The following is a 27,376-nucleotide window of genomic DNA, read 5'->3' as shown; positions in this document are numbered from 1 at the left end:
TTCTCATTTTGTCTCTCATAGTTGAGGTATACCTATGATGAAAATAACAGGCCTCTCTCATCTTTTTAAGTGGGAGAACTTGCACAATTGGTGGCTGACTAAATACTTTTTTGCCCCACTGTGTGTGTGTGTATGTATGTATGTATGTATGTATATATATATGTATGTGTATATATATATATATATATATATATATATATATATATATATATATATATATATATATATATATATATATATATATATATATATATATATATATATATAGAGATAGATAGATAGATAGATAGATATCTCCTTACACTTAGGTTTATTCATTTGGCAGACACTTTTGCTCAAAGCGACTAAATGGCTTTGAACAAAGACTCGGATGAGGGCCTATAGATTACATTGCAGCCCCTCATTTAAGGGCCCGAGCACCCTGTTTCCACACTCCAAAGTCCAAGATAGCGACGAGGCATCCGACATGTTTTTTTTTTTTTCAGGTTCAAACGTGAGACTTACTGACCAAAAAAAAAAACAACAAAAAAAACATGGATTTTTTTTTTTTCTTATTTGATTTGAATCCCATTGTAAACTCACCTGATTACATTTCCGTGTGTGTGTGTGTGTGTGTGTGTGTGTGTGTGTGTGTGTGTGTGTGTGTGTGTGTGTGTGTGTGCTCATTGTCAGCGGGAACAAAAGGGGACCAACCCCGCTCTGATTGGCTCCCCCCGCCGCCCCGCTCTGATTGGCCGCCGCCCCGCTCTGATTGGCTCCCTCGCGGCGCCTCTCCAGCTGGCTCCTCCCCCAACGCCCCCCCTCCTCCTCCGCGCTCCGGTCCTGGCGCCCGCGGTCCCGCACGGTCCCGCGGAGCCGCCGTGATTGTTGTTCGGCGCGGGGAAGCGAGTCGGGGAGGACCCCGAGCAGCCCAACGACGGACGGCGCGACGATACGAGAACTGAATAGAATAAAATACACATTGTGCCCGCCGGGAGGGAAGGACGGAACCCCTAACAACCGCCCCAAAAAAAAAAAAAAAAAAAGAGACGAGGACGAGGAGGAGGAGGAGGAGGAACCGTGAGTCGCTCGTTTGTTTGGATGTGACTTGATGTGCGATCCCACCATCCATGTCTGAGAGAAAAGACTTTTCTAGATGCACAGATGGATGGATTGATAGAGGGATAGATAGAGGGATGGATGGGATAGAGATATATAGAGTGATGGGATAGATAGATAGAGGGATAGATAGATAGAGGGATAGATAGATAGAGGGATAGATAGATAGAGGGATAGATAGATAGAGGGATGGAGAAGTAGAGAGGTGGATAGATAGGCCGATACAAGGACATATACTATAGAGAGTTGTATACATTAATATATTCAAGTATATACTATAGATATGTAGTTATATGGATCGATAGATATAAATGGAGAGATGATATAGATACATAACGATTGATGGACGGGTCAACTGGCAGTAATACGGACAATATTTGGAGCTTGTTTGGAACCGGATCAAACAGCAGTGACGGTCGGCGCAGCGCGCGCGCGCGCGTACCTCGTGGCCGTTCAGCGTGATCGTTGTGCGTCTGGAGCAGCGGTTCCCAACCGGGGGTCCGCGGACCCACCCAGGGGTCCTTCGAGAGCCCTCAGCGGGACCCCCACCCACCCCACTTCAGCAACACGACTAATAGTCATAGAAGTTAATCGTTATTTCAGTCAGCAGACTATAAGACTATTTATACTATTATATATCATTATTCATACTACTAAACTGCTTTCCCACATGAACTCTGGACAATATCCAGATAAGCGGGTCTGGAAATTGTCCCGAGTTGCCCTTTCACACATGTAGAACACAACAGGAGATTGTCCGTCTCAGACGTTTACATCTACTGGAAATACTCAGTTTGGTTTAGACGAGGTGCAGAGCCTGGGACGAGCGTGACGCTGTAGAGTTATCTTTTTTTGCGCTGATACTCCATGTATTTGGACGTACCCACAATATAAACAAAAGCGAGGAAAGGAATACAAAGGGAACCGGAGAGGAGTACGAAGCAGCTACACTCCGTGCCAGAAGATCCGCACGAAGGTAAATGACCCTTCTTCGCCCTCAGCAAGTGGGCGTGTTGATCACCAGTCACATGATAGAGCCGTCATCAACACACGACACGCCGACTCACTGTGAATGCTCTGGACAATTACCTACTCCGTTCACACATAAGCCTCAATCAGACATTACGCAGACCTTGTACTAGGGTGCTGGCCGGGTAAAATCCAGTTTGTGTCCGGTCCAACTAATTCGGACGTTTGCATTCACACAAACAGCACCTCCGGGTAATGTCTGGGTAATATCAGGGTTGCAGCGCCTGTGTGAAAGCGCCTTTAGAGAATGTACAACCAGGACTGTTTGGATTCCAGTTTCACTGTTGCCTCCATAGCTATAGTATTGAGACACTAAATCAGATCTAACAATACAGACCTTCTCAGATCGGGGTCCCAACAGACTTCCCAACAGACTACGTCTTATCAAAAGGGGTCTGTAGCCTCTTGCAATTCCAATTGAGGGTCCTCGATGTGATTAAAGGCTCCAGATCACATGCATAACATATGGAGACGTGTCAAGCGAAGCCCAGTGCTGTTTGCATCCATCTCCAAATGACAAAGCTGAACGGATGCATGCCAGGCATCAGATAGTTAGAATTCCTCCACACCATCACCGTCTGGCTGCTTGTGGACTGTCCCTCCTCCTCCCTCGTCGGCTGCCAAGCGCAGGATCATACTTTCCACTCCGAGGACGCGAAAGAATCCATAATGTATTTGCCTTTTTCTTTTAAATCTTTAATAAGTTATAAAGCCAGCTCCCAGCTCAGGTGCGGTTTCAGCATGACGTCGAGGAAAACAAGATTAAAGGGGTCGAGGTCAAGACGGCCAGGCAAGTCCTTTAAACAAACCCAGCCTCGATTCGGGACCAGAAAGACACACAAACACTTTGTCACCGCCATCCTGGAGCGAGCGGCTGGACCTCAGATGTTTCTACGGTTGCCATGACAATGGATACAATAGCGAGGCTCTAGTACCTTTGAGGGCGATGGTGTGGCCGGCTTGGAAGGAGTCAATGTTTAAACCCATTCATCAGCCAAAGTAGTTGACATGCAACGGGGAGCACAGGGCGGCAATGGGAGAAAACAAGAGTTAATGTGTGAAAGTGAAAGGAGGACTGGAGAGAGTGGTGGCGTGAGTTTTATTAATGTGGAATTATGGGCTACGACAGTCTTTTTCAAACAAGTGGGAGATAGCGACAACATGTCACAGTGAAAACAATAGATTGTGCAGTAGAAACAGTGACGGAGACGGATGAGCAAGAAGGGGCAGAAACTAGTGGGAAAAACAAAGGCTTGGGAATGGGCTGATGGACGGCTCTTTTCCAAGGAGCCTTTTGGGAAGACAGGGCTGTCCCTGGATCGGTTTGGACCATCTATGAGTCATGCTCTCATTTGGGTCAGTCGTGGGTCAGGCCGTCCGTCTTTGCATGCTGTAGTTCTCTTTGGACTCAGCAGACGAACAGATTGCTTCCAAAAACCTTTGGCACCGTTACGCCGTTTCATACAACGCCGCAGCCCAGACCAAATTTGGACTCGTCTGGTTTCAGAGCAAGTTGGTTTATTTATTTATTTTTATATTTTCTGCAACCCTCGCCATGTGCAATCCGTCAATTTCATCGCTTTGATCGTTGCTTTTTTGGGGCAACCACACTTTAAGAGACGTACATTTTCCAATGTATGAATCAGTGACACAGAATTTGAGCCAACCCTGCTACATGTGAGGTCATCACTACACTGTCTGCACGCTGGTCTCCAACCAGGAGTGGAACTCATTAACACAACTTTGAGCACCACTGCCGTTGACCGAGACCCACAGTATTAAAGACTAATGATCCCCATTATGTGTAGGTCAATGGTGAGTGTTTTGGGGTGGGTGGGGAGGGGTTGTGATATAGGTGCTGAAATATTGATAGAGCTCCACCGCATGCCACGCTGATTGGTGATTAATATTTAATTTGCTCACAATAACGTAACACATTTCTGTCAGAGGTCGACGGGGCTGATGTTATCGGATCTGCTCCTTCAAGGATAAGATAAGATAACGCAACACTGTATTTGTCCTTCGGAGGGAAATTCAGATTCAAGTTTTCACTGCACGTTTGATGTTTATTACGGATTCATGCGACCTTGGATGTTTTTTTTGGGGCAGGAATCAAGAATGGATGTGGGGGGTGGAGAGTGTCCACGTCTGGGTCCATCTGTGTGTCTCCCTGTGTTGGCGTGGCGGCTTGTTTGGGGGTCATGCTGCTAATTTGTTTGAATTGAGGAAGTATCAGAGGGTTGCGGAGCGGGGCCTCAGCTTCCTGTGATAATGACTCTGTGAAGGAGGAAGCGACTAGCGGAAGGGTAGCACATCCTGTTTAGCATCTCAGCTCGCTATTTACCAACTAAGACGGGGAAAGACATTCGGGCTGTATCGGGATTCGAGACGGGCGGCTTCAGAATCAGTTTGGAAACCCGTCGCCACCGGGAACGGAGGCTGGAAACTTAAGAGAAGTCTCAGTCTCTCCCTTTCTGTCTTTTTTTTGTCCTTTGTAACCGCTACTGCTTCTCTGTGGTGGTGGCCTCCCGGGATCACAGTCTTCAGCACGGTCAGCCTTTTTATAGTCATATAACACACACACACAAACACACACACACACACACACACACACACACACACACACACACACACACACACATATATTCTTGTACTGGTATTAAAGTGGGGACTGAGAAAATACATTTAGTAAGTGAGGATCCATGTTTCTGGTGCACTTCTACACCAAGGATTAGTCAATTCGGAGACCAGTACTCACAAGTACAGTCAAACATACACACTCCTACACCGAGATTATTCAGAATATCTGTACGGCTCTTAATAGGGAAGGACTTGGGCCACTTTTTCGTGACCGATTACTATTCAGAATCCAAAATATATGTATTGGCTGATAGAGGGTACAGATCTTATCTATTACTTTTACAAAACAGTATAGAACTAGGCTGTAAGTTTGTCGTACATAAATATTTTACCAAAACATTTTTATTCAAATTTTATTTTTTTATGGACCTTTCTGTATTTTTCAAAATAGAGATGAAATCAAGTCTCTTTTGGTTGGGTTGTGACAAGTTATCTGATACCAGTCAGTCTCCTTTGAGTTTGGGAATATCTTTCACATTGTTTTACTGTTATAAGCAATGAGTTTTTTCCCCCGAGTGAGTTTTTCCACCAGTACTATTTAAAGGAGTGTTAAAGCAGTCCAAGATTCTAGTGTGCGCGTGCGTGTGCGCGCGTGGGCGTGTGCACGTGGGCGTGTGTGTGTGTGTGTGTGTGTGTGTGTTATGGAGAAAATGTTTAAGTAGCAGAACTAACTGGGCCCAGTGGGTGGCCCATGTGTCCTGCACCTGTTCTTCTCCTTCTGGAAGCGTCTTTTCCTCCCGCCTCGCTACACACACACACTTCTTTAAAATCGGAAGGAAGTAAAACAGTTAGGCTTGATGGCAAAATGCCATTTTAAACATCTGTGTGTGTGTGTGTGTGTGTGTGTGTGTGTGTGTGTGTGTGTGTGTGTGTGTGTGGAGGAAGTGTAGAAGAAGAGGTGGAGGGCAGCTCTCCTGCTCCATCACACTTTATGTTGAATAGAGGGAGAAAGCAGCGGAGGAAGGAACTGGAGGGATGGACGGATGCCACATTCTCACGGCCAACACTGATAGGGAATCCAAAAACTGTGAGAAGTGACTGATGTTGAGTGTTGATTCAATTAATTACTTTTAAAACATAATTCTTGACGTAAAATCAAATTTTCTCCAGAGACGTGAAACATGCTCCTATAAATAAAACACTATATTCCCTCCTCTCCCAGTCTCTTTCTTCTCCCTCCGCCTGTCCGCTCGGTTTCCATGGTGATGCTCTGGGTTGTATACACACTGGTCATGAGGAGTCATGGGATTTCTTTAGTGGAAAAAAAAAACAAAAAAAAACCCTTTCTCACTTTCTCTGTCACTTCTTTGTTTCTCAGCCCATCCCATGCTGACAGAAAATGGAAGATATACAGGAAGGAGTTCAGATCGGAGAAAACAAGTTTATAAGCAAGTATGGAATATGCACCTGGTTCTTATTTTACTCAGAAATACACATGCAGTAAATACATACACAGACTCTGGTCTTGTCCTTGTGGCTTTGGCCCTGTGTGCCCCATTTGGGCGTTTTCTAACATTTCTTACACTGACGATGACTCACCGTGGCCTGTAGGGGGCAGTAGAGAGTATAGTGACTTAAATTATGTACAAGCAGGTTTCAAGGGTTCAAGCCCTCATATTTGGGTGTTTTAACCCAAGTGAATATTAATTCAGAGCAGCTTCAGATCACAAGTGCAATAGTATTGCATAATTGATATGCACATACACACTCGTATTTATACCCAGTCAATACTATCCTTACTAACTTATATTTTTGTAAGTTGTCTTTATCTGGTGGATAGAACACATTTTGTGCATTCTGTATATATTATATTTCTTGGGGGTTTTTTTAGACCGTAAAGCATTATTTTTCTATGCTTACTGTTTGTCTGCACTACAATGCAGCAACCATACCACGGCAAATTCCTTGAACATGAAGATGTACTGACAAACTGTACAAATTGTGATTCAGACTGTGATATACACACTTTTCAGATCCTCTTATGTGTTTATGTGCAAAAACCTACTCTATGTACGTGCATGGATGTACATACAGTCAACGTGATTCTATATGTTTTCCTTTTTTAAACCACAAATTCTACACAAAAAAGATTGAATGTAATGACCTTGGTAAACCCACTGAAAAGCCAAAGCCAGTGAGAAGCAGAGAAAAGAGCAAGGCAAGAAGCTTCTGCTCGTGTTTGATCTGCTCAGTAACTCAACATCTGTCTCTCCAGGGCAGCGGTGCTTTCACATTTAAAGACGTACAACCTCTACTACGAAGGACAGAATCTGCAGCTCAGACACAGAGAAGTATGTGTGGGTGTGTGGGTGTGTAGATGTGGGTGTGTGTGTGGGGCCGGGTAAAGTGTGTGTGGAAAGTGCTGGGTGTGAACGCTAGTGTTAAAACGTTAGGCCATTGTTCTTTTTTAACTAAAAGCTCTATTCTCTCACATCCTTTCTTCTGCATTTCCTTAAAATCTCACTCAGCTTTGGTTGAATCATTCTGCGCTGTCTCCTCCATAATTCCTTTAAACTTTCAAAGACTTAATAACAGCCCATTGTGTGTGTGCACGCATGACACTCACATAATTGTCTGATCTCTCTCTCTCTCTCTCTCTCTCTCTCTCTAGGAGAATTTTCAACTATTAAATGGAAATTTTATTTGCTTTATTTAATGCTGAAAATTATGTATCCTTCTGCAGTTGTGTTTTGTGTCGTCCATAGCTTCGCTGTACGTCTGAAAGATGCTTTTCTAGCAAAAATCTTAAAATCTTAAAAAGAAAATTCCTCATCTGACTGAGATTCTCTGGTCCAATACAGTTTTGAACGAAAGCAAATATGGATGATTCTATATATCCCAGATGCCGATTCAAAATAATCCTCCGCTGTGCCTCGTATTGATCTCGGGACGTTTTCCCCCGAACAGGAAGAGGGGGAGCTGATCATGGAGGGCTTGCTGAACATCTCGTGGGGCTTGCGGCGGCCAATCAGGCTCCAGATGCAGGACGACCACGAGAGGATCCGACCGCCTCCGTCCTCCACGTCCTGGCACTCGGGCTGCGCACTGGACAGTCAGGGGTAAGACGGAGGGCGGCTCGGGTTACGCCACAGCGACCGGAAACATCCCGGAGATTGACGGAAAGTGTACGGACGGTCGATAGGTTGGATGGGAACTCGGGAACGACAAGAAGGTTTGATAAAGCCGAGGCAGGACTGTTAGGGTTCACCGGGTGTTGCTTTTTGTTTCCACATGTTACCATCTAAGCAGGGTTCCTATGCCTTCCCATCTGCACATCACCAGAACTGTCGATGGGCGTTTCGCTTTTGTCAATAGTCCGTAGTTAAAGGGACGCAATCTTTATCTTTTTAAATCTGCTCTTGTGGCTCAAATTTGGGACTCCCCCTCCCCGAGGCGTCATTGATCCCTCCCCGTCAATAGGCGCGAAGCCCCACTTTCGGCTCCACGAATCCATTAAATATCTGAAGCTATTTGGGGTTCTCATCCGAACCTGATGGACACTGTTTTACTGTTTTGTGTCTTTGAACTCAATATCAGAATCTGTTTATTTGGCCAGTCACATTTGCATATGTGTGACCCACCGCGGCAAAACCCGCATTGTCGTGCATTTCTAAAACCGCCACGAGCCGCCGAATAAGTTGAAAAAAAAACTTTCTGGAGGGAAATTGCGATTTTTCCAGATTCGTCTTCCTTTGTGTTTTGTTTTTTTTGTCTCTCAACATATATTCAAAGCCGCGTTGGATTCATGAATATTAGATAAATGTTAAACCGTGGAGTTAAATGTTCACGTTAGATGACATGGGGAAACACCGTTGACTTACCGAGACGCTGAACAACGCCAATCGATGGTTTCCTTTAAAGCGACCGTCCAGGTGAAGATCATTCCTCCATATTCCATGTGATGTGAAGTCACAATGTGAAATCGTTTTGATAAAGTTCAACCTTTAAATCTAAAGTGTTTTACACACACATCTGGATTTATTGTTGTGTAGACGCCGTAACACGCGAAGAACAAAAACTGACGTCACCTCCGTAAACAAGACGCAAAGCCATCGGAAAACTTTGAGGGTCACAATCTGCCGAGGCCGGCGCTCACGAGGCCGATGAACAAAAAATGTCTGCCGACCAGTGTTGTCAAAAATATCGATTTATGTCCATTCAGAATATTTTAAACTGTTTCAATACACATTTTCCGCACTATGTATTTACAGGTAGCAGCTGCGTTCTCGCTCTCTCATCTCTCGGACTGTCTCCACTAGTCTCATTCGCTCTGGTTTGTTATGGTTTCGGCTCATTAAAGATGGCAAGTGCAGAGCCTCCGCGACTGGTTTTGAAAGAAAACGGCCGGAGAGCTGTTTGGAAACACTTCTTATTGAGGCAACACGTAAACCTGACTCCTAGAATTGGGGCGGATTTTGTTGTTTTTTCTCCTCCAGAGAAGTGTGTGTGTGTTGTTTTTGTCTCCTCCAGACAGCGTTGCACCGTGCGAGCGTTCCCGTTTTCCTGTCTTTCCATTTTTAGATCTATTTATTTTTGTGTGTTTGCTAACTTGTATGAAACCAAATTTTAAACACAACACGGTTCTTTTTAGTTTAGGTTCAATAAGGGAATGATAGCAAGGGGCCACACAGCAGAGCTCAGATCACGGGCTCCCCGATGTGTCCCGGTCGCGGAAGTCCGTCACCTCGACACCCATTCACATCTAAAAAAAAAAAAAGAAAGAAAAACCCCGGTACATTAAAACAGCAGCATGGACATCAAGGGGCAAGTGCACGGGCACCCTCAACGTGCACGGGCACCCTCAACGTGCACGGGCACCCTCAACGTGCACGGGCATCCTCAACCGTGTGTCCCCATTGTCCCGAGCCACATCACACCGTCTCCCCGTTGCTTTCCGTTGCTATGGGACTTAAAACTGGATGTTTTTGTGTAAATGCTTTATTTGTAAATAATAAATCCTGCACTTCTGTAATGGGGGGAGACCCTCTATTTCCCGACCAGACTTTAATAGGACGTTTTTTATTTATTTTTTATTTTTTATAATTATTTTTTTCATTGATAAGTTTTTTTAAATTTTTTTTTTACAAAGTTTCGTTTTTTGATTACCTGTGGACATTTATGTAGTTGATGCATTTTTATCTTATTTTAAATAGGTGCACTGCAGAGACAATACTGACAGTAACCTAAGTGTTAAATGAACGTTAATTTAAGTTCAGCAATTTTGTGTCTCATTTATTATTGTTATTAAATTGTTGCATTTTACCAGATACAAAAACATCGATTGAGAACAGTCTCGACAGCAGTGTCCATCTCGTCGTCATTGTTATTACTCCTCCTCGGTTGCGGGCGGCGCCCAGCTTGACGACAGCATGAGTCCCGCCTGATGCGCTGATTGGCTAATCGTTTGTCGCCCCCCCGATTCGGGGGAGTGGGCCGAGTCAAAGCTCTGGACCCGTGCAAGTGCATTGCTGTACAGACAATTAGCATAAAAAACGTAATAGTATGAAAAAAAAATAATGATAAAAGTACCGCAAAAAATAAAGAACAGAAATAGCCAAATATATAAAATATACAGCCTTGTATTATTCTGTGCACAGCAACCTCAACCCTGACTCCTCTTCCCTGTCGCCTCTTTCCCAGTTCCCAAAATAACAGCGACGCTCAGCCCTCCACGCAACACGCCGCCCCGCCCACAGTGGAAGTCACGGCACCTGAAAACCCCCCGGCGGAAAACACCGAAGAGGAAGACAAGACGGACGGTGGGTTTCATGCTGACGACAAGGTGTCTGTCAGTTCCAAGGCTTAGCGACGGTTTGTTGGCCGAAGTGAGACAAAGAGGCCAACTCTGGGTGGCAAATCCACAAACAACGGACCGGGATGGCTGACGGAACCGTGAATTGTGCATCGGTTGCGCCCGCTGTCTGCGCCGTCTCAGCGTCCCATTCACGAAAGATATGGCGCCGATGCAAACACACCCCTGAAGTTTTGCGTCTGATCGCACTTATCCGTGTGGCAAAGTAAATAATGTGTGTGTCAGCGGGGAAGGGGATCGGGGAACCCCGGGTTTTACTTAGTATTTTTAGGTTTATGTGCAGTGAATATAAAACATCTAAATAGTACGAATAAATACATCATAAATATACGTTACACTTTACTCGTCTTGCTGCTATTACAGGCTATGAGAGAGTTAAAGGTAGATGGGAGAAGCTCCAAAATGATCTCTGGAAATGTTCTACAGAGTGGTTATGCTCTGTCGCTTCACATAGATAAACAGATAGATAGATGGATGGATATTCTGAAAAATTCTATCATGAACTTATAAAAATAGAGAAATATATAATATACACAATATACAATAAATCTCTAAATTATCAATAAACCTCTGTATCAAAAATTCACATTCTGATTAAAGTATGTCTGTAGGATAAAGTATGCAACGTGAATAACTTTAATATTAAATGTAGTGTTGACATGGGGTCTGCTCAGCTTCTTTTGCTTGTTTCATAGCAGCAGTTAAGCCACCTGGACGTTTTAAATACCCAGGTTATTATTTCTGTTGATATTTTTACGACGATAAAGGTTTAAAAAAAAAAAAAAAAACGTTATTTTGTTGGGGGGGGTTTGTGTTATGACCCTGGCCGCGGAGCAACGGGTAGTAAACAACGTGAAACCCTGTGTCCCCATCGCACAGAGGAGTGCGACGGCTCAGCTCAGTTGCTGAGGACCAAGAGCGACGCCGGCGTTCTGCGACGTGGCCAGAGGCGCTCCCCCAGCGACCAGAGGAGGATACGACGACACCGCTTCTCCATCAACGGACACTTCTACAACCACAAGGTCCATTCCACACTCCGAATTGGGAATTTGTGGCGCATTAATTCGTCTCGTTTGTCCGTTCCGAACAGAGCACTCGTCACTCTGAAAGTGACGACCATCAGGAGTGATGGAAGGTTCGACTGATTTTTTGGTATTTGCTCCTTGACGTGTCACTCTGTAAAAAGAGTCATTACATTTTCCGATCTTGGTTCGGTTGGTGTAACTGAGGAAAGAATCATTTAATTCTGTCAAAGCTATTATTTCAGTACGATTCAAAGAGTAAATCTGACACCTTCAGTGTGAATCGTCTCAAATACGGAGACCTTTTTCTGTCTTGGGCCTAGTTTAGTCCTCATCTTGTGAGTCGAAGATTCACTCTTTTGACGCAGTGACTCCAGAATTGTGAGTCATTTAAAACGATGCGTTCGCTGCGGACAAATCATGAGCGAGTCTTGCATCACTATTAGCCGGCCATAATAACAATTAGCCCGGTCATACATGTTTCTGATCTCTTTTACTTGTTAAAAACATAGCGGTGGTATTTTGTTGGGAAGCATGGACACACACTTTGAGAAGGATCCGTGAACTTTGTGAATGAAAGTGAAACGTGCGCTGTGTCCTCCCCCAGACGGCGGTGTTCACGCCGGCCTACGGCTCCGTCACCAACGTGCGGATCAACAGCTGCATGACCACGCCCCAGGTGCTGCGCGTTCTGCTCAACAAGTTCAAGATCGAGAACAGTCCCGACGACTTCGCGCTCTACCTGGTTCACACCAGCGGAGGTGAACTTCTTTTGCTGGAATTTGGTGAAGTTGTTTTCCGTGTACTCCTGGCTGAGCCACCTACTTGTCTAACGGCCTACCTGTCTAACGACCGTTCAGACTTACAACCAGCTCTCTGACCAGTCTGTATTGTACAATACCACTGCGTCTCAGCGTCAAGCATCTCATCACGCATCACCCTTTATATAATATATACACTAGAGAATATATACACTATATATACTATATACACTATATGTACTATATACGCTATACACACTATATGTACTATATATACTATATACACTATATGTACTATATATACTATATACATTATATATACTATATATGCTATATGTACTATATACACTATACACACTATACACATTATATGTACTATATATGCTATATGTACTATATACACTATACACACTATATACATTATATATACTATATATGCTATATGTACTATATACACTATACACACTATACACATTATATGTACTATATATGCTATATACGCTATATGTACTATATACGCTATATACACTGTATACATCTCATCATCGTTCTCAGTCTCGTTCCCACAGTCTGTCAGTATTCACTATACTAGCGTTCTCAATGGCATCGCCCCCTTAGCGTATCGACCAATTCTTTTAACAACCTGGTCCTAGGAACGGAACTCGGTCGTTAAGTGAGGACAACCTGTAGTCAGAGTTTTAGGAAATTTTAATTTCTCTACACCAGTCTCTTTGAGTGTGGTCATTTGATCATGCGGACGCACTAGGAAGTAGTGTGGCATTAACACCCGAGGGGAGAAGATAATGACTTTATGGCTCTATTCATGCATTGTGTTTTGTTACTTTTAACGTGTGTGTGTGTGTGTGTGTGTGTGTGCGTGTGTGTGTGCGTGTGCGTGTCAGAGCGCATGAAGCTGAAGCGCAGCGACTTCCCGCTGGTGCTTCGGGTGCTGCAGGGTCCGTGTGAGCAGGTCTGCAGGGTGTTCCTCATGGAGCAGGACCTGGGAGAGGAGGTCACCTATGATGTAAGAACAGGGCCATATTATGATATGACCACACAGTAAATAATGCACAAATGTTATATACAACCAGAAAAGATCCAGCCAAGTCATCAGATTATTTAATGTGATACCCAAGACTGTGATGGGATATCTGATCACACTGTTGAAGCTTGTAACAATTTAAGCTTATTTATTTTGTAATTTTGACAAATAAACAGCTGAGAATCCTCGTAGTGTCCCCTGTCAACATTCCGTGAACCTTACAATCTTAAAATAGCTTAAAAATTTTTTTTTTTACCAATTAAGTATTAAAAAAAAATGTAAACTATAAGTTAATATGCAGATTATTTTAATTCGATTTATGTATTATATTATAGTAATTGTTATTATATATTATAATTTGTGGATTTATTTTATTCTCATTCAGCTGAGTGATTTTAATATGATTGTAATATGACCAAACACAACCTTTTTGTGCCTCGTCATGATAATTCTCCTTCTTGTCACCAGGTGGCGCAGTACATCAAGTTTGAAATGCCCGTCCTGAGCAGTTTCATCACCAAGCTGAAAGAGGAGGAGGACCGCGAGGTGCAGAAACTGAGGAGGAGGTAGAGAAGCTGATATATCTCAGCCCGCCATAAATTATATATAGACCTCTGTTAAAGTCGCCAGCAGTGGGGAAATATGCCAACGTGCTAATTGGCAAACCCACACGGTCGCCTCAAAAGTCCCGAAAACGGAATTTCGCGTTCCCGACCCGGATTTCCCGCCTCAGAAACGTACTTGTTGTATTACACGCTGGTTATTATTTCCCGTGTTCTTCACACCTCTTCTTCTGCTGTTCTCTACAGGTATACTTACCTGCGATGCGTCATTGAAAAGCAGCTCCGTCGTCTCCCCGAGGGAACCTGCATGTGATCCAGGTGAAACCTTCCATCCGTGACGAGACTTTTAAGCGACACTGTCCAAAATGTGACGAACCGAAACCCGCTTCCCCCCGCCGGAACAATCCTCCACGCAAACGGGTATCTTCCATTTCCTTCGGCGCTCGGCCCGTCTGGCCTCCGGGTCATTCCTCCTCCAACCGGCCGCCGCGCGTCATTTCGTATCGGCCGCAAACATTTCAGCAATAAGACGACGGCGACTCTCGTCGTTCCTGTGGCACTTTTGACAGCGACTCACGAGGAGCGCCCACCCTGCCCTGCTCTTCCCCCGGGCTCTCCCCTCCGCCCGGTCCCCGTGCACTGTATTTACACGCAAGCACAAATTCATTCCCTCCATCTGTTTCTTATCGTCATTTCCACCAGGTTTATTACGTTTCCCTTTTCCTCAAAGCACAAGGCGCGGTCTTGGTAAAGTGCCTGTGACTTTACCGATGTGAATGTTTTTGTCTTTTTAGATATTGCCGTTAAAAACACATTTTTAAACTCGAAGCCACTCGGATGGATGTTTTTCCCAATCCCGAAGCCGCCGGCTTCTCCCACTTAGCAAATCCGATGAGCCCTGAGATCGAAGGGAGCTCAACAATGTGACTTTCACTGATTTCTCATCTCCTCTTATGAAAATGTTTGGTTTCCCTCCGACCTCAAGCTATGAAGCTGCCATCGTCACTCGTGCGGTCGGATCAAAATGTGTTTATTCATGCGGTTGAAAAATGTAAACGGACTGGTTTGTTTTGTTTTTTGTTTTTTGTTTTTTTAAACCATAAATACGGTGCAGGGACAGTTGAACAAATCTGTATTTAAAGCTCTTTGGCTTTTATCAAGTTCCTCTTTGAACACGTGTCTTCATACTCTGTTTTTATCTCCCTTCGAATGTTGAACCCAACTCTGAATTTGGGTTGAATTTAAGAAAATGAAGCAGAAAGCACACGTTGCCGCGCAGTCCTACAAGATTGTGAATAGGGCTGGGGGATATTCAGACAAATACAATATCGTAATATTTTTTTTTGAGAGGAGCTCGATTTAAATAATATGACGCTATTTTGGGGACGACCGTTGGTGCTTTCATGAGATATTCACACACAATAAATAATTGAGAAACAATCATGAGTAATGCGGATATTAAAATATTAACCAAGCAGGTAGAACTGCCTCTGAAGTTCGGAAAAGTGCATTAATTTACTGTAATGCTCCTTAAAGACAACATTGATCTATATCCACATATTTCGATCACATAACTCCCAGAGGATATGGAGTCTCATATTACAATATTTTATGCCAATATTATACCCATATGTCTCCCAGCCCTAACTGTGAATGGATCTTGGAAGCGAATGTGTCATAATGTGAGAATGTCAGCAGTGCAGTGCAGTTTTCCTTAGTGGGTGCAGTGATTTTTGTGCCCATATTTCCAAAATTCTTTTTCAATATTTCCTACATCTTAGATTGTTTTCTCAATGTCAGGTGACATTGTACCTTGTGGCAAAAGAGCACAGCACCTAAAGAGCCTTTATAGGGTTTTTTTAATGTCCTAATAAAATAATGTGTCTTATGTCAGCATCATGTATTCACTATGTCACTCATGCCTTTTTTTTTTTTTCTCAAAATTCCCTAAAATTTCCGCTTTTTGTATTGACGTTTTCGCAAAAACATGGTTCGAATGAATTTCTCAGAGGTGTCGACACATGATGTCATTTGGTAAATGTTTTTTTTTTGTTGTTTGTTTTTTTACAATGATCATTTTTTTGAAAGTAAAAATTATTGTGTCGCCCACTTTCTCCTCCTCTTATCTGTGATCCCCGCGTAAAACCGCCGAAATGTCATTACGCGGCTAATTACGCGTCTTACGTAAGTGTTGTTTGGCAAGTCCCGTCAACGCGGCTCCACCAATGGGAGCGTTGGATGCCGTGATCCGCTCCTCAATCAGGTTGTCTGGGGGTTAAGATAAGATGCTGCCCTTCAGACACCTTTCCAGACGGTCAGAGGAGACGACGCCGGACGCACCTTCACCTCCATCCCTCGCCAAGCCCAAAAACCATCAGCGTTTTGGGGGGAGGAAAAAAAAAAAAAGAAAAAAAGAAAACAACGACAGCGACAAACAGAAGGAAACAACTGGAGTGAAACAGCGTTTTCTTCCAGGACGTCATCAACAGGTGAGTTTAACAGAGATTTGTGAGCATTCTGTGTATATACATTCCGAGTATTCTGTTACTTCTAATACATCCTTTTCTCATTTCAACTCGAATACATTCCACACGTCAATAAGTTATCCATTTGTTGTTTTTTTTGCTGTTGTTGTTGACAACTTTCCCCTAGCGCGTGTGTCATAGTGAATTCCAAATACGTCACGACGGAGAGTCACTGAAGGAACGGGGGACGCGAACGGTTCATTCCGCATTCAAGAGTCCCATAGAAATCCATAAACTTCCTTTTTTTTCCCCCTCTGAACGAGTCCGAGCTCAAAACAGCGGCATTAACCGGCGAGAGCTTTAACCGGATTATTCTGACACCGGATGATTTGGGGTAATCAGAGCTCGGCCGAGACACCGAGAGGACGCGAGACGTCGGCGGAGCCCTGACATCATGCTCCAATCTGGTTGTGTTGCTCAATTTGGGTATATAATGCACACTATTAAGTAATACTGAAGTAGCAATTCAGTTCGACTATTTTGTTAAAGGCACAAACATTGATACAACAAAGTACAACAAAGGTCCGGTAGGGGTTTTGATACCTGCAGTCACAAGTTTTGTTTTTGATCAAATAATCCTCGAAAACATGGACAATCAGTGACTTTGCTGCGGAGGCGCTTTCTCTAATAAGTTGTCTAATAAGTAAACAAAGTGGAATATACCCTGCGTATATTCTGTGACTGCTGGATACCGTGACGTCACACAGCCCCATTGGACAGATCCAGAATCAGAGCACCCTGCGGCAAATCCTCATTATGGGAATTAGCGACGCTGAGCGCTGTCCGATGCGGGGTCAGGGGTCAGGTTCCATTGTGACACTGCAGCCCGTGTGGGACGTGGCTCTGGAAGCTGGATTAAAAGAAGCAGGCAGCCCTGAATATAGCAGCAGTGTAAAAATAGCATATAATCAGTCCCCAAAGATTACAGCCAGGGGAACATCCGTGTGTGTGTGTCTAAGAAAGCTTCTCCGGTGACTGAAACAAACTGTTGAACTTGTCATCGAATCACAATCTCTCCATTTCTACAGTGGAAACCATGCGTGGCCATCAGACACTCTTGGCGGCGGCCTCCTGCCTCCTGCTCCTCGCCACCCTCCTGCCCAGCGGTGAGGCCCGACGCGGGGGAGGCTTCGGTCGCGGAGGCGGCGGATTCGGCCGTGGCGGAGGATACGGCCGGGGCTGGGGCGGAGGCGGGGGCCAGGCCTACAGACCCGCCCCGGTCCAGAGCAGCGGCGCCAGCGCCGGGAAGATGGCCGGAGCCGCCGCGGCGGGCGCCATCGGCGGGGCGATGCTCGGCTCCGCCCTGAGCCGCCCCGGTCACGGGTACGGCTACGGGGGAGGGTACGGGGGGGGTTACGGGGGGTTCGGACACGGTGGCTACGGAGGCGGGTACGGCTACCCACGCTATGGCGGCGGCGGCTACGGCTCCAGGCCCATGGAGCCAGAGGGGTCAGGAGATATGGAATACTTCACCGGGGCGTCCAGCGGGCCCGTCTACAACAGCATCATCGTGGTCATCGGCTCCGTGGCGTCTCTGCTGATCAGTCACTGGATGATGTAGAGTTGGATCCAGACTGAAACCACAGAACACAAACACACGACAACCACCCCAAGCAACCATTTGATATGGGGGGGAAAAATGGAAAAACTTGCACCAGTATTAATATATACAAATGTGACCCACGGAAGCAGACTGTGGATGATAAGACTCCAGGAACCAAGGTCAATTGTTGAAGAATCCGTATCCATATGGAGAAAAACCTTCCCATTCCAACCACTTTACTCTTACATTTCCTCGGCCTTCAACCTCCTAAAAGCACCAAAGAGGGTCTGAGCAATAGAGACCCAGGGATAACCATTTACAATCGATTCCCATTTTTCACAACAGTAGTAATATTTTTGACCCACGTCGCCAGCCCTTGTTATTTTTAACGGTGATGAATTGTGGGATCTGGAGATGAGGATCTATTCAGGAGGTTTTCTGACATTCTGAATTTCTCCTATAAATTATGACACCTTTTTAAGGCAATTACTGTGTTAGTTATGAACATTGTCAGGGATCGAATAAGGTGTAGTGTCAGGTTGTGTCTACCTCAGGGGGAAAAAAAAAAAAAAAGTCAATGTAGATCAAAGTAAAGGCAGCTGATGTAATGACATTCTGTCTACATCTCATATTAGCCATGCAGTGCTAACTTTTTTACAATTTTATAATCTGTATTATACACTCGGTCTGTAGGCTACTATATTTCCAGAACAAGGAATTGCACAATGTTGGTGAGTTGCTTTATGAAGAAAACCCTTGTTTCCCTGTACAATACTGTGTATATAAATAAATACAAAATAAATATTAAATGGTCTTGTGTTTAATATTATGTGTCGTCACAGGAAAAACATTCTGAATACAAAAAGTGCTTTATTTGGCTAAAGCAACCTGCATTGACATAAAATGATTTGAGGCATGATTTGCGGACTGGTATGATCCCCATGTCACACCACTATGCGTGAAGAAGACGACTACCGCGTGAACCACTATGAACATCACAAAACACTGCAAACATGTGTAACTGCTGATCATTATGGTCTACTAAAAGTGATGCAATACTCGCAAACCATTTGTTCATAACAGACAAACCTCTTGACTCAAACGACTCAGGGGTCGGGAGTCACTCCAGCAAGAGAGAGGGTGCCTCGTTGTTCCCCGAGCCTAGGTTGGTGTTCCATATTTACAGCAGCCAAAGATGCAAAACATAATAATAGAAGGACCCGAACACAAGTCCAATATGAAAAAGGTCAAGACCCCACTAACTGAAAATAATCACCGAAGGCAACAAAGAAAAAAAAACAAAAACGTGTCATAATTCATATTGAATGTGACTGATGTCCACCAAAATAACTGACAGAATAAAATGATTGTTCGGGGGAATTCCGTTGATGGCTCAGCCAAAGCTGCAGGCCCTCCCTGCAGGGCGGGGCCTGTGCCAGAGGATCCTTCACGGCGTCCGGCCCTGTTTGGTGTAAGCGTGGAGCTCATTTCGACCCAATTTACTTTTCATGTTGCACTGTCAGTGCGACCGGCGGGCATTTTATTTTTATGTCGGTTCATCGGAGGCGTCATGACATTGTCAGTAGAGTCAGTGGCGTTAATCCTTGTATCACAATTTGTAGCTCACAACGTTTATTATACTTGATACCAAAAACAAACTGTACCTCTCAAGCGTCATTCGTCATAATTATCATATTCCCACAACAGACTTGGCTTTTAAAATCTGGAAATATTTCCTTTGAAAACGGGAACAATTGATCACAGAGTCATTTATGTTAATTTTTCACTTTTGTTTGCCTCTCCGGGAGCTTGATATAATTTATACAAACATCCGTTAGCACCCGGTTCAACCCCAAAATCAAGTGTGTATGCTGAATATCAACTTTAAAAGTGGTAATCCCTGAGATTCTATTTTGTTAAACAATACCATATTTGATCGGAACGTATGTTTTTTGAGAAAATTATTTGACTGAGAGCAAAGACATGGTCAAACCTGGATGTCGGGAGGGTAATTCTGGGATGTGTGGTCTAATCCACCCAACAATCCCCAGGCATTTCCACTGTGAAATATAAAGCCGTTCTATATGAATCCCTGGCGTCTGATACGCTCAATCATCATAATAGGACAACAGAGCAACAGTTTATGTAAGTAAAGTCACACATCAGTAAGGAATATTTGCTTACCAGGGAAAAGTTAGTAGAGGTTCTAGTGTTTAATAAGGAAATGAAACGTACATAGTAAAGGTGCACATCAGTAAAGTTATTTTTATAAGTTAAGCTTAAGGAGGGGTAAGTGCAAGTCAAAACATTATTCGGTAGAGCCTTCAATTTCACCTTCAACAACAAACAAGGTTTCACAAATGGATAGTAGATATGTTGCACAACATACACGGACGAAAAAGGCATCCAGACAAAACAATGGGTGCATTTCCTTTCTCCAATACATTCAAAGCGCAGGACAGTGTGGAAACGCACGTATCAAACAAAGCTGGCTCGACACGGGATCAAATTCAAAGATTAGAAAATTCTTGGAAAACTGTTCAAACCGATCTGTCCGCGCCCCGATCAATCGGAAGTGATGCAAAGCAAAGTCCAAAAAAGGTTTGGAGACGATCGTGGCATCCAGGCTGTTAAAACAATAGCACGAGGGGGTGGGAGCCTTACGTAAGAGCACTTACAGTACAAAATACAATCATTACCCTGGAGGGAGAAGAGCAAGGCAGCGCACTCGCCCACGGGGCAGCGGGGAGATGAGGATGTACAAACATACAAAGCACAGAACACCGTAGCCAGCGCCCGGAGCCCGCACACCGTAGGTTTTTAGAAATGGCGACAAACAAAAAAGGTAAAACCTCAAAAAATCAATAATATAAACAAAATACCAAACATCGATTACACTTTCAGTATTTTCAAAAAGAAAAGCGCACGTGGTTTTTGAGGTTATGGTAAAATAGCCAAAGCTGCGGTATATTGTGGCCATTTTATAATGTTTAGACAAAGGGACACGACAGTAATATCAGTTCTTGTTACATTTGTAGTTCTGGAACATGTTTTCCCGTTTCCATACGTTGCATCACAAATGCACAATTAAGCGTCTGTGTATAGTCTAAATGCATCAGAGTATTGTTGTTATAATAACCATTACAGCGTCTGAAAAAATTATTAGTAGGATTCATTTTGAGAAACCGTCACTTTTCTATTCGACCGCATCCCTCCGCGAGGAGCCTCACCCGTCGCTCTTTCAGAGTCGGCCTCGTTCCCAAAACGTGTGCGTGCGTGAGATTGATGTAATTCAAAGCGCATGGGCGCTTGGGAACATGTGGCGAGGCTGATTCTACTTAGAACGCCTTGTTCCTCATGAAAAATAAAACTGCATTCCTACTACGCCATATCAAAAGAACCTTGCCCAAAGGGATTCACTAAAACATGAGTGACGTTCCTAAGATTGTATTTATCGAGGGGAACAGGCCTGCACGGCCAGTTTCCGAACAGCACCATTATCTGGTACAACTGGTTGCACAAAAGAGAGAAGAAAGCGCGAGCGGGCAGAGCTCGTGCTAACGGACGACGGCGCCGCGCCGCGCCCCGTCTCCTCGGCTCGGCTCCGCCTTCCTCTTTCTATCCCCTGAGGGATTGGGGCTCCTCCGTCGCACCTACGTCCGCTCACGTCTTGTGCGGGGGGACGAGGAGAAGAGGGGGCCTGGACGCCGAGCTAAAATCGTACGTTAAAATAGTTGAAGAGAGGTTCATTTTAAAGTAATTCTAGTGAGTTAAGTGTAGAATTTGAGCACAGTTTTGTGAATGAGGCCCACTACCTTCACTGCCCACGTCTACTATCCATTTTTACCCTTTTTAATAATCTTTGTTAGGAGCCAGCAGTTCTGTTATTTACACAGGTCGTCGCCATGTCTACACGTTTTCCAGTCCCACAGGAAGCCGAGACTCTCGAGGAGCGTTTCCCCTCCGAGAGACAGCGTGTCAAAGTGCCAGGGCCAAGTCATACGAAGGGATCATATTATATATATACAGGAAGGAATAAGGAGAGACACCAATGAAAATGAAACACTCATTCGCAAAATACTCACACGAGTGTTCGGGTTAATTAATGATCATCAAAGAAGGTGCTACTTCGCTTCTAGGGCTACAGTTGTGTGCAATTGCAGTTTAGACATAATTGGTCAATCTTAAAAAAAATAAAAAATACAAACTCCAGTGAGAACCGTGCCCCATCCATTTGATCACTGAGCGTTTTGATCAAGTGACTTTTATAGTCGTTCAATTCTAGGAGCATCGCAGTGCAGAGCATCTGAGCCTTTTCTTGTGAGAAATTGGCATTGAAATGGTTCTAACAAAAAGGTGGCTCCCTGACCTCCACATTCCCTTTATTACTTTATAGTTCAGCAATGCAATGGGTGTCAGCTATTGAGAGACAGTCAAGCACATGCAGGCATTAGAAACACCTTGACACAAGTCAAAATAAATAGAAATACAACAAAACCAAAGTACCCTTCGATAATTTTACCCTTTAATTTGTACCCCTCGATAATTTTCCCTTCGACTCTGAAGAGTCGAAGGGAAAATATACAGCATCTGTTCCTCACTCTCCGTGGTGCTACACTCTGAGTCAGGGGTATAAAACTCATTTTAGGTTGAGGGCCAGATAAAACTAAATATCAAATCACATAGTATTTAATTTAATTACTTCTTTAAGCTGTGGTCGGAGGTCAGTGTGTTCCAATGAAGTTGGAATCAAACAACTATATGCCGCCGTCGTAGTAGCTTGCATTGAGGGGAAAAAAGATTTGGGGAAAAATGTTTTTTCATCTGCCAGTGCCTGACAGTCAACATTAGCGTAGGAAACTACAGCTGTATCCATGTTGGTTTGCTTTTGTAAAAATACAGGAAAAAAAACTGAATATCCCATGGATAGAAAACAACTCGAATTGAAGAGAATTGTAAAAAAAAACAAAAAAAAATTTAAATCAATTTAAATCAAATTCAGATCATCATACCGACCAGATTTGGACACCCCCCCCCCCCTTTTTTTTTTTGTATGTTTGACAACTCTGCATTGAAATGACTGACGACTCCTTTCAAACATAACAGGCAAACGACATCCCGTCTGTTTATGCCTGGTTTTCCTCAGGGCAGCATTAGTATGTTGAGCAGCATCAGAACAGTACCGGTGACCACAGTGAAAAGCTGCTGGAGGCCCTTCCCCAGGCCCTGCACGCCGCCTTTCGGCACACCCCTCGGCACCGCATCCCTCTCGTCCTGCGTCTGTTTCTCCAGGAACTTTTCAGAGTACACCATGTACAGGTCCACACACTTCCTGGCCTTCAGCTGCTCGATCAGGGCGGGGTAGCCAATTTCCATGATGCTCACAGTGTCGTCATCGTTGTCGCCGTTGCCCGTGTCTACTGAGGCGGGTGGCGGAGGGTTGGCTTTGGGCTGCTCGGGGGTCACAACAGATGAAGACTCCTCCCCGGCGGTGCTGTTACCATCTGATGAGCCATTGCCAATACTATTGAGCGGGGCCGTGGAAACCGTAGTAGTTGTAGTGGTGGTGGTGGTGGTGGATGGGGCTGGGATTTTCTTTCCCTTGTTATTCTCTGAAGGGAACAGGTCCGTCCTCTTCATGCAGGACTCCATGTGGCTGTCGAATGTTATTGGGGTAGGTTTGAACTTGTAGTCTCTGCTGTAGTCGTTGTCGTCGGTGGATCTGGAGCCGTATCTATTGTACATATAGTGGTTGTAGTAGTGCTCCTCCTGAGGACTGCGGAAGTTGAAGTGGGGACGGGGGAACCTGCCCAGCCCATAGCCCAGAGCCATCCCTGCCAGAGCCCCACCGCCTGCCGCCATTATAGCACTGCGTCCAAACCCTTTTGATTTCATAGATGGACCCATACCCATTCCCTGAACTGAGCGGGAAAATGGGGAGCCGCCTGCACCTGCATAGCCCCCATAACCATAACTGCCTCCAAAGCCAGGGCTCAGGATTCGATTGTTGGGGTTTTGGTTCATGAATCCACCACCATAACCGCCATATCCATAGCCTGGGTTTGCTGCTCCACCACCACCATATGGATAGCCACCAGCAGGGTATTGGTTAGGGTAGCCTGGTCTTCCTGGCTGATGTGGGTAGAAGCCGCCCTGAGGGTAACCTCCTTGATTAGGGTAACCTCCTTGATTAGGGTAACCCCCTTGGTTAGGATAATTTCCCTGATTAGGATATCCTGGTCTGCCTGGCTGCTGTGGGTGGCCCGCAGCAGGATACCCACCTTGACCAGGGTAGCCTCCCTGGTTGGGGTAGCCTCCCTGGGAGGGATTGCGCCCCGGGTTGGGGTAGCCTCCCTGGTTGGGGTAGCCTCCCTGGTTGGGGTAGCCTCCCTGGGAGGGATTGCGCCCCTGGTTCGGGTAGCCTCCCTGGTTGGGGTAGCCTCCCTGGTTGGGGTAGCCTCCCTGGTTGGGGTAGCCTCCCTGGTTGGGGTAGCCTCCCTGTGGATTTTGGGGCTGCCTCGGGTAGTTTCCAGGCTGAGAGTTGGTGCCCTGGCTAGGTTTGCGGCCTGTGTTGGTGCTGCCACTGCCTCGGGATGTGGAGCCCCCACCACGGTTGGGGGTTTTCCCGAAGCCAAAGCTCGATTTCCCAAATCCTCCCCCCTTTTTTGCCAGAGAGAGATGGGTGTGAACCAGGAGGATAGAAAGACCTAGCAGGGCTACTGGGGTCAGCTTCATATCTGTCCAGCTGCTGCCTTGCATCAAGGAAGGAAATTTAAAAATAAGAGTGAGTCAAAAAGATTCAATAACATGACTGATTAAGATGTTTCAAAATACTAGGGGGAAAAAATAGACAATAAAATATTTTTCAATAAATAGTTGAGATATCTGACAGGTATATACGTCTTATAAATAATAATAACAACAACAACAACAACAACAACAACCTTTACTTGTGCAGCACCTTTCATTCACAACATGCAACGCAAGTGATTTACATGATTTAATAGTAAGAAAAAAACAGATAACAAGCAACATGCACGTAATAAAAATAAGTATTATATATATACACACACACACACACACACACACACACACACACACACACATATATATATATATATATATATATATATATATATATATATATATATATATATTCACAATGATTTGCATCTTTCGCTATTGATGAGGGGTAAACAAGGTTGTGATTCTAAAGGCCTTGTAGACTGGAGGTACGACCTTGGCAGCCTGTGTATCAACAACATAATAACGTTGCTGTATCCGTGTGTGTGTGTATATATATATATATATATAGTGTTGCGCTTTTGCCACAGTCATTTCAGGGCAGAAGCCACTGACGAGCGTGTCGTTGCTGAACACACCCTTTCACCACTGGCACCGGGCCGACCGGGCGCCCGCTTCAAAATGGCGCAGCCCGCTTCACGGGGGCCGCGGCGGTCACAACAACACACAACAAAACAGGCTCTAACGTCGTGTCATGACCGTCCTCCCCCGTCAGCACGCACAGGCGTATCGTTCAAACACCCGACGTGAACACTTCGGGCGTGGCAGGAACACGGGTTCCTGCTCGGGCGCGGCCCCGGGCGCGACGCGCGGCCGACGGAAGGTGACAGGAGCGACGGACATTTATTTGCAAGTCGTCCCGTCGGTAATGACGTCACTCGATAGCTCGCCGGACAAAGCGACCGCCTTCGTTCGGACTCGCCAACGGTACAACCCCAACCCCACCCCAACCCCTTCAAACAAAGAAAATTGTACATTTAAGACAACGTTATTAATTTAGTTGTTTCTCTCTCTCGCTCGCTCTTCTTACCTTATCCACTGAGGCGAATCGCTGCTGTTGCCGTCAGGCTTCCCGACGAGCGGTCCGCAGTGCTGCGCCGTGAAGCGTCGCAGGGAAACGTAAAGGCGGCGGACGGAGCCCTGGGACGGATCCGGGCGGACTCGCTACCGCCCCCCCGCGGCGGTGGGTGTGCGCGTCGCAGGCGCAGTCATCTCGTCGGTGAAGTACAGGTGGTGAGTCGTTGTGACGGTGTCGTGATCGTGTCGCGATTCAGCAGGATCGTCCCCACACAACAAATGCAGAATAAAGAAATTAAAAAATAAAAATTGAAAATGTGGACTTCATTTAAGGGATGTTTTAAATTTCTTTTTTTTTTTTTTTTTTTATACATTTTCTTAGCTTTTTAGAAGTCATGGAAAAGAGAGTTATTTGGTTTTTATTCATTTTCTAGCCCTTTATTTTTGAAGTGATGGAACTAGCTTTTCAATTAAAATATTTCATAGTTGCTTGTTGTTAAAACATGTTTGTGTAAACATGTATTATCCACTATATATATATATATATATAAATTATTTAAAAAAAAATATATATATATATTTTGGTACAGTTGAAACCATTAAATCCGTGCTTCTCTTCCATTATCTACCCGCCTTGCAACAGCCATGCTTTCGACAAACACCAACAGAAAAATCGCATTCTCCTTTTTTCTGGCTTCTAGTCGCTGGCCCCCGGTCAAGGATCGATTTGAAAATCTTCCTCGTCCCATTTACAGCTGTGAATGCTCCTGCCCCCTCCTCTGTGCTGCATTAGAGAGCTTCCGTGGGCGTCCTGTGGGAGCCCCCAGGCCTCACCACGCCAAGCCGCCGGTGCCACTCAAGGAAATGGTCGACTCGAAGTGATGGCGCCCTTCCTGCCAGGGCCTCTCCATAACATCCCATACATACAATAAACATGTAAAAACATTAAAAAAAAACAAAAAAACTTTTTACAATTCCGTTTGGTTACATTGGCATTTTGATCATCTGGCCATTCAGTTCTGATTTTGGTTGTATTGTTTTATCTGTCTACAATTTACCCGTAGTCTCCATAGTATCATTTGCCTTGTGAAAATGTATTTAAGATTGTTTGAACCAGGCTTTTTTTTTTTCCTAGGGGAGACTATTAAACTTCATTATGCAATATATTGCATAATCAAATGAGTGTTGGGGCGGAGTTTCCTGTAACACCATGACATTTTCTATTTTGAGATGGGAAACTGCATCGCAAAAGGAGATGCAGAGATATGGTCTGTTGCTTAAATGGCGAATAAAGTCTCAAAGTGCCTTAGATATTAGGAATGTACTCTGAATGAAACTGTGTCCTGTAGACTTTGCCATCTGCTGGCCATCAATATAAAAGCCACATTGCTTGATAGTGAAATTAAAGAAAACATTTTGTTTTATTTTTTTTAATGAAACAAGGTATACTGACATTAATCATATCCGATAACCTCACCAAGAGAAATGTAGGGTTAGACCTAATCCAGGTTGTATTGTGA

The 27,376-nt window shown here is 44.6% G+C and overlaps 3 protein-coding genes and 1 long non-coding RNA gene across 5 annotated transcripts; 3 read left to right on the top strand and 1 right to left on the bottom strand.

Annotated features, from left to right (window-relative positions):
* The first annotated feature begins 850 nt into the window (after window positions 1-850).
* LOC307232364 (ras association domain-containing protein 2-like) lies at window positions 851-15,980 on the top strand. Its single transcript, XM_080003352.1, has 10 exons — window positions 851-1,059; window positions 6,086-6,159; window positions 6,983-7,058; window positions 7,675-7,826; window positions 10,408-10,526; window positions 11,459-11,601; window positions 12,209-12,362; window positions 13,265-13,386; window positions 13,873-13,970; window positions 14,214-15,980. The coding sequence occupies exons 2-10, from the start codon at window positions 6,107-6,109 to the stop codon at window positions 14,278-14,280; spliced, it is 984 nt and encodes a 327-aa protein (XP_079859478.1). The 5' UTR covers window positions 851-1,059; window positions 6,086-6,106; the 3' UTR covers window positions 14,281-15,980.
* Window positions 15,981-16,252: 272 nt separating this feature from the next.
* Window positions 16,253-18,061, top strand: prnpa (prion protein a (Kanno blood group)). The gene has a single exon (XM_080003888.1). The coding sequence runs from the start codon at window positions 17,529-17,531 to the stop codon at window positions 18,051-18,053; it is 525 nt and encodes a 174-aa protein (XP_079860014.1). The 5' UTR covers window positions 16,253-17,528; the 3' UTR covers window positions 18,054-18,061.
* Window positions 18,062-20,233: 2,172 nt separating this feature from the next.
* Window positions 20,234-25,957, bottom strand: prnpb (prion protein b). Of its 2 annotated transcripts, none has more exons than XM_080003886.1 (2): window positions 25,870-25,957; window positions 20,234-24,787 (listed from the first exon to the last, which is right to left on the bottom strand). In XM_080003886.1, exon 2 carries the CDS (start codon window positions 24,768-24,770, stop codon window positions 23,178-23,180), a length of 1,593 nt encoding a protein of 530 aa, XP_079860012.1. In that variant the 5' UTR covers window positions 24,771-24,787; window positions 25,870-25,957; the 3' UTR covers window positions 20,234-23,177. The 2 variants fall into 2 exon arrangements, with proteins under 2 accessions (XP_079860012.1, XP_079860013.1); XM_080003887.1 differs by having other exon boundaries at window positions 20,234-24,783; window positions 25,870-25,950.
* Window positions 25,681-27,231, top strand: LOC307232746. The gene is made up of 3 exons (XR_013844247.1): window positions 25,681-25,766; window positions 25,883-26,072; window positions 26,650-27,231. It is a non-coding gene; the product is annotated as an uncharacterized lncRNA (long non-coding RNA).
* The last annotated feature ends 145 nt before the right edge of the window (window positions 27,232-27,376 follow it).

Source organism: Zeus faber, assembly GCF_960531495.2.
Source record: "Zeus faber genome assembly, chromosome: 7".
Taxonomy (NCBI): domain Eukaryota; kingdom Metazoa; phylum Chordata; class Actinopteri; order Zeiformes; family Zeidae; genus Zeus; species Zeus faber.
The sequence above is the reverse complement of the archived record's forward strand: the minus strand, read 5'-3'. Positions and strand labels throughout refer to the sequence as shown.